Here is a 13,290-nt window from a genome sequence, read left to right as displayed (position 1 = left end):
TGTGCTGGGTTAAACAGAGGCAGCTTAGTGTGTGGCCCACAAATAAAGACACTAGTAGTAACATATTTCCACCTGAGTAGAAAAGCGCATTATGTCAGGGGTTGTACATACAGGACCCAAATGCAGCCAACACAAGGGAGTTGGTGGAAAAAGAGGTTTTAATAAGAAAAAAAGTCACTAACGACAAATCCAAAAATAACCCAAAAACTAGGAACTAAACAGGCAAAACAGAAAAGCCAAACACAGGGCGGCACAGGTGATTGAACACAGGTGAAACACATTAGGGTGGGGCACACAATCACCAAAGAGGGCAAAAGGACAAAGACAGGAAGTAAAATAACCAACAGAAAGCCAACAGAAAGAGTCCTGTCAGGACAAACCATGGCACATTACTGGAAGTGTTCCTCTGTAAATTCACTTTGAGGAAATTAGCAGCTTAAATACAACAGACATTCACAATAGGGCCGACTGTTTCTTCTTCTGCTCCTACAAGAAGAAACATCTTGTAGCTGCTGGTACGAGGCCATGGAGGTAGAAAGAGCCACACACTGCAGATGTTAAAGCCTGAAGCAAGAGAAAGGATTCAAAGGATAGGGAGCAAGAAAGAGAAGCGACGCTCGAGAAAGAAGGTTTGGGTGTGTATTTTTGGTGTTAATTTTTCTCTGCTCCATCCATCTTCACTTCCAATCTCACAGCTGTCACCAGTTGTTAAGCGAAAAACGAAGCACGTTTTTTATTGGCTAAACAGTCAGAAACAGTCTTCTGCTGCTTGTTGACATACACGTCCACTGAAAGCAGAACTTAGCAAACGTAATGCAGTCAGGATGTATTCTTAACATTTTCCAACCGAGTTTGTTTCAAGCTGATGAACACCCTGTCTCCTTATTTTACCTGTGTGGAATCTGTAATGGAGTTGTTCTTAATAGCCAAAAGTAAAAAAAAAAAAAATCATCAGACTATTGAGTGTCCAGTCACAACCTCACACCACAGGGTTTTAGTCTACACACTTTGAGCTTTTCTAATTAAATTACACTCAAAACTGAAGGGGATAAGAAAATCATTTTTTTTGGCCAAGTATGTTTGTGCATACCAGAAATGTGACTCCAGTTCTCAGTGGCTGTGCGTGTACCTGCACACAGTGCACAGAACCAGGATCAGTGTGCAGGGAGGTAGACGTGGACGTACAGCAGAGTCAAGGATAACAGAGCTGAGCAAAGATGGAAAAAATGCAGTCCAGACAATAATGGACACGATATATAATAAAGAGACATATAATGTCCATATACAACACAAAAGACATACACGATACAAGTCAACCAGGAGGAAACAGCAGGGCGTGGGAAGAATGCAAGAAGTGCTAAACTGAATATTGGGTAGTGGAATAAGTTACTTATTCATGCAGCAGGTGATTCTGTCCAGTATGTGCATGTTTACATATCTACCTACAGTATATACATGTATTGATATTTACACAGTATGAGTTTAAACCTAATATAAACATAATTTGTAGGTAAGTGGATGTCTTAGCATCACAGTGATTGTTTCTGATATCACATGACTGATTGATCGTTCATCAGAGTGATGGTACGTGTTTGGGCGTGCAGTGTTCATGCAGCTTGTGTCCAGGGTGTGATGGGACTGCGGTGGTGTTTCCTGTCCGCTTCCTGAGTCCTGGATGGTGGGCAGGTTGGCACCAATGATCATTTCTTCCTGACTGTCCACTGTAGCCTGTAATTGTCTTGTTTAGTGTCCAAGACAGTAATGGAAGTGCAGAGAGGCGACTCGATGATTGCAGTGTAGAACAGGATCAGCAGCTCCTGAGGCAGGTTGAACTGATCAGGAGCTTTCAGGTGCTTGGAGATGGGGGCAGTGGATGGGGGGTCTTCCTGAAGTCCACAGTTATCTCCACAGTCTTTGTCCACATGTTCAGCTCGAAGTTGTTGCGATCGCACCTGCAGACCAGCTGCTCCACCCCCCGTCTGTGTGCAGACTCATCACTGTCTCGATGAGGGCGAAGTTGTGTCGTCTGAGTTTAACAGATGGGTCTCCTGAGGTGTAGTTGTTTGTGTAGAGTGGGAAGAGCAATGGGAAGAGCTCACATCCCTGGGGGGCGCCCGTGCTTACTGTCCGGGTGCTGCGTGTGATTTTCCCCAGCCCCACCTGCTGCTCCTGGTCTGTCAGGAAGCAGGTGGAGATGGGAGGATCTGTGGGATGACAGTGTTGAAGGCCGAGCTGAAGTCCACAAACAGGGTCTTTGCATATGTCCCCGGGGAGTTGAGGTGTTGCAGGAAGTGGTGCAGGATGTTGACTGCAACATCCACTGACCTATTTGTAGGTAAACTGCAGGGGGTCCAGCAGGGGGGCCTGCGATGTCCTCTCTCAAAGGACTTCATGAGCACAGATGTGAGGGCAGCAGACCTGCAGTACTGAGTCCTGTGATGGAGGATTTCTTGGGGACTGGGATGATTGTGGAGCCTTTGAAACAGGAGGGGACTTAACACAGCACCAGAGATCTGTTGAAGATACGAGTGAAGATGGGGGTCAGCTGGTCAGTGCAGACTTTCAGACAGGAGGGTAACACATCGTCTGGGCCTGGTGCCTTCCTGAGGGGGAGCAGAGAAGAACAGAGTGCTTTAATATGGCATAGCAGAGCAGTGGTGTTTTTACCCTTAACGGGGCATTTAACATGTTGTCTGTATTTCTGGTAGTTTGTGGCTGAGGTTTGCTCGGTTAAAGTCACCTAAAATAATCAGGAGGGAGTCTGGCTGTTTATGTTCCATGCTGATTATCTGCTCAGTCAGGTATTGCATCACCTCACTAACACAGGCCTGAGGTGGGAGGTAAACGCTGACCAGAATAAAAGAGTGAAACACAGGCTGAGAAGAAAAAGGTTTGCGGTTCATGGATGAGAGTTTCTATGTTTGGACTGCACATTTTATTTTTCTCAATGTGTGGCATCTATACACCAACCTTGATTAATATAAAAGCAGATTCCACCTCCCCTTGTTTTCCCCAATCGCTCCGTTATGCACTCCGCTCGCTGGAGATGAGAACCAGGCAGCTGTAATGAGCTGTCCGGGATGGATTCCCCGCCAGCTTTCAGTGAAGCACAAGGCAGCCGAGCGTGAAAAGTCTGAGTTTGTCCTGTTGATGAGTGGTAGTTCATTCTTTTTTGTTGGCTCGAGAACAGAGATTCGCCAGGTGAATGGACGGGAGCGGCATTTCAAGTCCCTGCTGTCTTAACTTCACCGCCGCACTTTCCCCGCCTGTGTCTCTTCCACGCCCCACAGAGAGTTGATGCTCCACCGACCAAAACCTCCACAAAACTTTCTGCATTCTAAGATGAACATGGGTGAAAAATTGTGTGGAGTGGACTGTCAGATGTTGAGCGTCTCAGAAATATCAAATGCATGGTTTCGTATTTCAGGAGTGAGACAAAGAAAGAAAGAAGGAAAGTGGGTCTAAATGTAATTATACAACCAGGTCATCACGTGGCTCCCAGAAATATACGATTACTAAAACAGTAAATCTGTGTGGTTTATGTGGCAGTAAATTTCCTCATTATTCAATTAATTATATCAATTACATGTTGTTAAAATACAAATTATGATTGTATTTTCATGGACCATGACAAATGAATAATATTATACATATACTTTCTGTATATGATCATATGGGACACATATACATATATATGAACTACTAATTGTGCACTAACTGTACTAATACGATGTTTTAATCCAAGTCAGCATCCGTGTGTGAAGTATTACATCCTACATCAACTGTGGCGTGGCCCACAGTAAAGATTTAAATGAACAGCATTAATAAAATAAAATACCTGCATTGGCCCAAGGAACAAATGCAAATTTCTATATTTAGGCACTGATGTCTAACTAATGCGTTTCAACCTCAACATGCACATTTTACTCCGAGTCCCTGAAGCGCTCTCTGTATGAATAGGAGATTGAACACAGCGTATAGAGTAACGCTGTTTATTATCCGAGCCGACTGCTCCAATGAGAGATTTAGGTAAATTTAACTTTAACAGCAGATCTATGGTCAGGACATGCTATACTATGGGCTGGATGGATATGTAATTTATCCATCTGCATTATTATTAATTATTTATTATATAATCATTGATTTTTATTTACATATCTAATGTATTTTGTGTGTCCCTGCAGATGCCATTTATTAAGTAGAAACACAAAGCGGGGCCAACCCTATAATCACAAGTGTTCGTGAGTAACTGACTGACTGACTGACTGACTGACTGAGTGGAGTGATCCACCATTGGTCAGCCTAATGCCATGTGACTTAGTTGGAGTGTCATCATTGGCCATTGCTCTTTCAAACTGAATTGGTGCAAACAGGTTCTTACAGTCTGCAGTGTTTTCAACTGGTCTTTTTTAAAAACCTTGGCTACTTAGAGGAGAGTATAGCCCCTCCCTCCCTCTCTCTCTCTCTTCTCTCTCTCTTCTCTCTCTCTCTCTCTCTTCTCCCTCTCTCTCTCTGTCTCTCTCCCCCCCTCTCTTCTCCCTCTCTCTCTCTCTCTGTCTCTCTCTCTTCTCCCTCTCTCTCTCTCTCTGTCTCTCTCTCTTCTCCCTCTCTCTCTCTCTCTNTCTCTCTCTCTCTCTCTCTCTCTCCATCTCTGTGAGTGTCTAGTGGCAGAGAGGTGGAGCAGCAGTTTGTTACCCAGACGGAGGCTGTGCTCTGTTTGAGAGACTAAATAAGAAAGATATTCTGGTGTTTTTAGCTTCCTCTCTGAGTCATTATTTTACAGTAAATACAGCTGAAGTCACAGCTCAGTCTTTGTCTTTTATCTCTCTCTCTCTCTCTCTCTCTCCATCTCTGTGAGTGTCTAGTGGCAGAGAGGTGGAGCAGCAGTTTGTTACCCAGACGGAGGCTGTGCTCTGTTTGAGAGACTAAATAAGAAAGATATTCTGGTGTTTTTAGCTTCCTCTCTGAGTCATTATTTTACAGTAAATACAGCTGAAGTCACAGCTCAGTCTTTGTCTTTTAATTTATGTGTTTGGTGATTTCGTCAGACGACATCGTGGTTATAAAATCAGGATTTTAACCGAAGCAGCTTGGAAATGTCTTAGAAGTTAACATGTAGTCTTAATGGACTGTGTCCCAGTCACTATTTCAAACTTGTTCCATTATCTGTCAACAGAAACAGAAAAACATGTAAATGAGAACAGCTTTATTGTGAATTCAGCTGTATTAAAGTACTGTATATGTGAGCACAGAGAGGAGGAGAGAAGCAAACAAATAAAGGGCTGGAACCAGCTGATACTAGGCAGAATGTAAATAGGACGTGACGATGTCAACTGTTTTCAGCGGTTCCTCAATTTCACACATCGACTGTACGTGCTCCAGCCATATACTGGGGTTTGACCAAGTGTAAATCAATCAAGGAACAGTCTTGAAACTGGACTTAGATGGTAATCATAAACCTGAATCTCTTATGTTCATGAGAAATAATTTCTTGTTTTTTTTGCATTGGCAGCTGCTGCAGATCAATATTGTGTTGTTAAAGTTCAGAATGCAATTTCCAGTCAGTAATTGACCAGCAAGCCTGACATATTGTTGTGGGCAGAGGCATGAAGCTGTTCTCTACACAAGCATTTCACAAACACCTCTGTGTGCCAACAAACGATTATATTACTTACAAAAGCAGCTATATTATGATTTAGTCCTGTTTCCTCACATTCCTCCACCAGTGTTTTGAATCTATTTTATCCGACAATGCCTTGTGTGTGTCACAGTTTGACAAAGCCTTAGTATTGGTTGACATATCACACCACATATCAACTTCTCAATTGGAGGAGCTGGTGCATAGCGTGATCTGTCAGCAGGTGCTAAGGCTTTGTCAAATGCAGTGATACAAAAGGCAGTCTTCAAATAGAGGAACTCTGAGACAAAATGGTGGATGGCGAGAGAACTGACAGGAGGTGTACCATCACCCACTGAACCATCTACAGCGCTTTTCCTGACAGGCCTCTGGCCGACATGTCCACTCATCAGCCTTTGTCAGCAAGAGGCTTGCCTGCTCAAGAAGCTGAGAATTCAGACCTTACTGAGACTTTGACACGCGTGCCCGAAACTTTGCTACCAAATTCTCATCCTGGCATCATCTTCTGTAGACAGTCTGACAGTGATTAACCTGTTTCCACAACATTTACACCCAGAAACCAAACAGAGACTGAATTATCTCCTTATAAAGTGATGTATTCATATATTTTCATTTTGACAACTGAAACAAAAGACATGAAATCAATTAACAATACATTTATAATAGGTTTTAAAAATAAACGTATCCAACAAGGCTGTGTAAGAGGCAGGTGATGCTGTGTACGTGAAGTATCCTGCACAACACATGGAATTAATTGGCATGCCAATTACCTGCAGAATAACACCACAGCACTGCCACTAAATAGTTAACTGCAGCTTTATCTCACATCTCACTTTCTCTAAAGGCAAGGTGACAAAGCCTTCAAGCCTACACATTGTAATTTTGCTCCTGAGATGTGAAAGTGCACGTCTAAGGTTTGTATTCCATTACACTGAGCAAGGAAAAACGTGCATGTCAACACTATGTTTGTGTGCTTGTAGCAAGTTTTCCTCTCTTAAAAATGCACCTCTGGAGGAAAAAAAGGATTGTTTTTGGTAGCTTCTGCTTACTGTGAGGAAGTGTTCTGAGCACTTGAATAACAAGACTTGACATGTCATAGCTAAAGAAATACAAAACCCTGGGTTCTTTTTGTTTTTCTTCACGGAGGATGACAACCACAGAATACATTCACACACAGTTATTATACTGATAGCCAGCACCAGACACTAATGTCTGCTCACATGTGGGATATTTCTTCTTTTTCCTTTTGTTTCTTGGAACTTTTTAGTCATTTACCACATAAACTGTTTGCAGGGACCACAAATATACCATTAATATCACTCACACACTCCCAAACGATAGTGGCTGTTTTTCCCCGTTATCCCTCCATGAGGTGTGGGTCGCTCATATTTGTTCGCCATCGATCATAGCAGTGTGGCGCACACGCTGGAAAGCAGCCGGTGGGGAGAGGCTGCAATCAAACAGAGAGGAGCAGTGTGAAATCTCAGGAAGAGGCAGCTTCCCCCATGCCCGTGGGCAGGGGATCAGACGATGAGGAAGCCTGCCTCAGACACTCAACACCTCCCACTGGCACACTGATGCAAGCTGCATGCAAACCCACCCCTCACATGTATCTGTCAGCCGGGGGGTTAAGCTCTGTGTGTACCCCCACTCTGTAACTGCACTGTGGAGTGCATGTTATGCTACTGCATTGGAGGTGCTTTTAGAAGCTTCGTTAAGCTTCAGTGTGATGTGCTACTGAAGGTGGTGGAAGGTGGAAATTACTGTCTTGTTTTTTTTTTTTTTTTTATTTCATGATATTGCTTTAAGCGGGAATATGGGACTGACCCAATATAAAAAAGGAGGAAGCTGCAGGTGCAATCTATCCCCAAGACTAGAGGAAAAGAGCTCTGCTCTGCAGAGAGGAAGAAATGTCATTGAGTCACTGCTCTTCAAAACCAAATCACAAGCTCCCTAAATCCAGTCAGCCTGTTCCAGCCACTGGCATAATAGTGCTGTGGTTTGCCCATCTGTTCTCCATTGTCCACCTTGGCTCTCCATCCATGACATACAAGACTATAAACTCTAAAGGGTTTGTTCCAGACTGTGAGCAGATTTATTTCAGGTATAGGTACAGCAGAAAACAGGTTTGAGTGGGTGAGAAAATACCAATTTTCCCAGTGTGCCTTTGGCTGCTCCTTCACCTCGTGGTTGACTCATTTGCTTTATCGTGTCCAGCAAATATTCAAACAATGATTGTTGCAGCTCAGAGTGGGAGTGTGCTTTTGATGTGCAGAGCAGACAGTACAGTACTCTGCCACACTGTAAGTGGGTACTACAGCTACAGATGGCTAATGGCCACAGCAAAAGGCAGACACAAAAGTATAATTATCAGTATTGATTTTTTTTGTGGAGATGGATTCGAGTGTGACAGAAAGGTCAGTGCAAGCAAATGTTCAAACTTGTGCTTTCACAAATGATACACCCTATCATAACATGCTGTCGTAACAACAATAAACTATTTATTATTATTACATGTTGAATAACTGTTGTGAACTGACCTGTGTGACTGGAAATTATCTGCACTATAGAACACTAATGACAGCATGTAGAAACAATTACTCCAACGTGACAGGCTGCAGTTGAATATAGAGCTCTCGTTTGTTAAATTGTCTGGTAAGAACAGACAATGTGTCAAACCTACTTTATAAATAAAACCATATAAAATTTAGATGAAACACTAACAGACAAGGTAATGGCCTACTAAAATAGCTGGCATTAGAGCATCTATGTTTTCTCTTGATGACGTGCGTGATATGTGCTTTGGCACCGTTGGAAGAAAATGGCAGACTTTGGCAAGTTAGACGGTGTATTTAGCTGTCATTGCTGATTTTCTGGCCCTTGATGATGATGAGCACGGTTCAGTATGTGCTTTAATTCCTGTCACCGGTGCATGGTATCATTTTATATTACATGTTTTCTTTTATCTGGCATTCCATTAAATAAGTCCAAATTATATTTTCTCAAAACACAGTCGACCTAAAGTAAAGTGCCAGCGTCAGTGTCAGTGAAGATGTGGAAATCAGTGTTAATCTTTACGTCTTTTATCTTTTCTTTAAAGAGGCTGAATGAGTTAAAAGAGAAATTCGGCATTTAATAGGCAAATATAAATATTTGTGCCTCACTGTGAGTTAGCTGTACGTGTGTTCATACCAAACCTTGTCACACACACACACACATACAGGCAATTTCTAATTCATAAAATAATAAATATGCCCAACTGTGACATGTGAAGTGTTTTAGAAAACCTGTGTAAATGTACATCTTTTGTCCATACACTGATTTGTAGTTGTGGATCTAATTTTACACGAGGCCGCTTGGTGTGGCATAAACCTCCTGGAAGCTGTGGAGAGGTTTTAATCAAGTGTGAAATCCTTTTGGAGTAGATGCCTACACGACTGTGCTTGTGCTTAGAAGCGTACTCCTCAACCCTCTCCCCAAGTCTCTTCCCGTGAACATCTTTTGTAGCAAGAGTCCATTTCACTGCAGTGATGCATACAGACAACGCTCTTAGCGGAGCTGAGAAAATGAAACTCCAATCATCATGCATCAGGCAGTGTGTGCACACACACTCATGCCTGGGTTGCCTGTCTTTTCCTAAAGCTCCAAATTCAGTTTCTTCTCTCCTAATCAAGCATTAAAATGTGGTTCATTCATTTGAAAAGAATCTTAGTTCACTGGCACTGGCCTCATAAACAGAGAGGAGAGTTTGCCACTTAAGCATAATGATATAATTAAGCATGAGTAAGGCAGAACATTGCTCAATTGTGAAGTAAATGTATTAAAAAGCCTAAACATCTAGCTATTTAGGATTACAGGAACAACGAGATTAACCGCAACAATAGATCAAGCTATGCATTCTTCTTGTCCAATTATTATTATTTTAATAAACATTGGGACAATTGTATGTGGATTATCCATGAGAAATGAATATTTTAGACATAAATAAGGGAAACGAAACGAGAACAAATAACTTCCATACATTTATTTGAAGGAATTTCAGATTTAAAGTCATGCTGTGTCACTCTGGCTTGTGATTGATTGAAGCCTTGGTGGGCCAGATGCAGTTTTTCCAGCCTCAGAGGTCTGACATTTTGTGGGATAATTATCTTGCCAGTGGTCATGAGTACAATACTGATGCTATGTCTCATAGGCTTACTGTCAAGCTGGCATTTTCTCTGTTAGCTATGAACTCTCGCCACCACCTCTAATACGTCATCTCTTGTGGTTGCATCATTCACATGCAGCAACATCTTTCTGCTTGTTGTGTGTGCAGCGCCGAACCTCTCCGCTTTCCCTGTGAATACATTTGCTCTCTTTTTTCACACACTGTCCCACTGTTGCCACAAAACAAGTCCGAGCATCCGTGATGGACGTGTTCTTCCACGGCGGGAACAACACTGTGGCACTACAGTAATGCATTTATCACAGCAATCAAAACTTTACATGCAGGGGACATCACAGACTCGCGGATCTTAGTTGTCTGTTCCTCTCTTCACAGACATTGATTTGGCTGTCCTAGTCCTAGACTGAAGGGATAACAAAGATAAATTGAGTGGTATTTCCATTTAATCTTGGCTGTATGTTTAGCTTGTCAACAGGTGGGCTGCTTAACAAGTCTATTGTTTGCCAGCTGCACTTTTCTGGTAAACAAATCCATGGGTTCCTGAGTGCAGTTTTACTTTCAGAGACTGTGTGAGCCTCTTGACTGATAGCTGAGGCAAACTTATTTTGGAGCTTTGACAGATTGTACATTAAAACGAGGTCACTGGGTCATGGACCCATTTATTTAATTAGGAGCAGTTGAATAAAAAATGGATGATAATCAGGGGCAGGGAACTCATTTCAGCACTGTCAATCAATAACTCAGTCAGCAGTGGTTTTGCCCAAAGGGACGGAGCCATTCCCTTTGTAACCAAATTCTGCGTCTGCAGCGTGTGTGTCTGTAGTATTTTGTCCATCCCTGTAGTCCTTTCTCCATGGTGACACATATCTGGAGCAGCATTCACAGCCCTCGAATAGAGATCAATATGTTGCTTCTGATCGTGTTAACAATACGATGATGTACTGTATTACAGATATACCAGACAAACTGCTGTTGGATACTTCTAAATGACATAGACACAGCATGCTGTCTCCTGAATGTATCACATCGGCTTGTGGACTACACACACACACAGTAGCGCTCATTACACAGTGCATAGCAACAGCTACATAGCAACTGCTGCTGACTGCTTAGCAACAGCTGCAAAGACCTCAAGGAGGGGGGTGGGTTTCATGGGGTGTTTCGGATGACACCATTTCTATTCACAAATGCCTTTTTATGACTTTTTTTTTTCTTTTATGAATGTTGCTCCGATGTTTATGTCACTATGCAGCTCTCTCTGATGGCGGCGTTTTCTCTCTCCTGCCCACAGATATCCGCTCCCTCCCTGATGTGGCAATGACCGGAAACTGTACGACAGAGTGCAGCGAATTGGGCCACTCAGACGCCTGCTGGATGCCCGGGCATCCCTCCCCTGTACGCAAGACCAGGAACCCCCCGAAACTCTCCACCTTCGTGCCTTACCAGGAGAGAGGGAGCCTGGGACGCCTGGCAAACGGGAGCGTCAGGCTGGGTGGCGAGGAGCACCGATCGCGCCTTCCGCCCTCCCGCAGTGCCTATTCCAGCAGCGGTCACGACGCCAGTCAGGACTGCCCCTTAGAGGAGATGCCCCTGAGCGTAGCCTCTGAGTTCCCACCCACCTCCCCCTCTGCCCACACTCCAAAAAGAGAAATTTACCTGTGAGAATTATCATCATCTGATTGGTGCACAAATGAGGAAAGATATACCCACATGGGGAGGAGAAACAGGCTGTCCACACACTAAAGCCAATGCCCGTTTTGTAGGTAACAATAGGCTGTGACTCATTCAATCACTGGCATGGACACTTGTTTTTGTCATTTGCTCCTTAAATTATTAAGTTATTAGCATATTTATTAAGAATTCCACACAGTTAATTGATGCACTCACTGATTTATTTATACTAAATCTTGAAGGATACAATTCAAACAGATCAAAAGGAAATACAGATGGAAATTGCTACTTTAGTAGGAAGTGATTATTGTTGTAGTTAGCCACGTCCCATTCTGTGAAGTGATCTCTTGAATTTGAAAGTTGTGATCAGTGCTCTTGTGCCATTTTAGATATGATTTCCTAGACAGCCAGTCAGGCCCTATCAAAAGGCAAGTTTAGACTTTTGACTAACAATCAAATGAAACGGTCTATCTTAATGTACAGTGCTGTAAATACATTTGAATGGTGTGTTCTACATATATTTTTGTCTGGCATAAGCTGAAAAAAAAAATTGCCTCAGAATTTTAGCATATTTAAGCTTTTCTTTGCTGCTGCTGTTTAAACTTGATTGAAACCATCTCCAGAAGTGGAGCTCGATATTGTGGAAGGCATTTATCCGCTCCACGCAATCACACACACCTTCGACCCCTAATCATGGTAGAATGGCCTTTACCTCTGCTCCCTGTAGAGCGCTGCCACTGGTGGAGAAAGCTGTGTGGCAACATTTAAACTGACATTATGTTCCACTGACTCTGAGCACTGTGACCTATCGTTCATCATGAAAACGGTTGACTTGGCCACAGTAACCCCGGAGTCGCAATGACCAAACGCAGAGTACTCACCCGACATATTATGATTGGCTTTTCTTATGAAACCTTGTGACTCACCCTGTTGATGAAATCATGCCAGTGTCTCAGTTTAAAACACTTCTCTCTATTGTGACAATCAGACGGGCTCAACGCTTTCCTCTGAAGCTCGTCGTCCTCTCCCCTCATGGTCTATAAGAACTTCAGTAGATCTGATGAATGCGCAAGTTATTTACATGAAAAGGCACTTCAGTGTTGAGAGCCACTGGAGAGATGGAGCACTTTTGGAAGTTGGTATCAAGCTGATGTAAACTACACGAGTGCTCCACATTCACAGCTCTTTCTTTGTTTTTCAAAATATCAGCTCTCACTAGATACATACTTCTTCAGAGGTGAATTCAATGCACAAAGCACTCACAGAAACTACCTATTAAATAGATAGGTTTGAATAAATCTCTAGAGTTATTGTCAATAACGTGAGTAAATATTTGCTGCGGTATCAGTAATTGATATCTGAAAATGCAGAAAACTGTTGAGTCTAAACACAGGTCTGCAGAGCAGCAGTCAGGCACGATTTACTGCAGCTCCACTTGATGATGATTTTCTTTGTATTGAGGACAACATGCTTAATAAGTTATTAGGCGTTTTTCCTCCTCTGGCTATTGAACAGAGAATAAAAAATAGGGCATGCCCGTGGGCTTCCTTTATCTTTACAAAGATTTTCCGAGCGAATCTGAAGGATATGTCTGAAGGACACTATATATTAGTGATTAATTGGATGTTAATGATGACTACACTAGCCTGCCTTACAACATCATAGAGCTGGCCAGTGTCTTTGATTTAAACATTGATTTGATTCGATTTGTAGATACCTTTCACCTCTGCAGAGTATTTCCATAGTGAGATTGTGTCTCTGAGTAAGGGTGGAAGAGCCAAAAATGGACATTTCCTAATTAGGGTGAGTAATGAGT

The 13,290-nt window shown here is 42.7% G+C and overlaps 1 protein-coding gene across 1 annotated transcript in view; it reads left to right on the top strand.

The window, feature by feature from the left end:
- Positions 1–11,465, top strand: part of LOC111222324 (protocadherin-1-like) — an 87,024-nt gene extending 75,559 nt beyond the window's left edge. The window contains exon 5 of the mRNA XM_022746024.1: positions 11,095–11,465. Coding sequence (XP_022601745.1) covers positions 11,095–11,465 — 371 coding nt within the window. The remainder of the gene's footprint in view (positions 1–11,094) is intronic.
- The last annotated feature ends 1,825 nt before the right edge of the window (positions 11,466–13,290 follow it).

Source organism: Seriola dumerili, unplaced genomic scaffold (genome assembly GCF_002260705.1).
Source record: "Seriola dumerili isolate Sdu_G_001 unplaced genomic scaffold, Sdu_1.0 BDQW01000091.1, whole genome shotgun sequence".
Taxonomy (NCBI): domain Eukaryota; kingdom Metazoa; phylum Chordata; class Actinopteri; order Carangiformes; family Carangidae; genus Seriola; species Seriola dumerili.
Note: the sequence above shows the minus strand (reverse complement) of the source record. Positions and strands in the feature narration are given on the sequence as shown.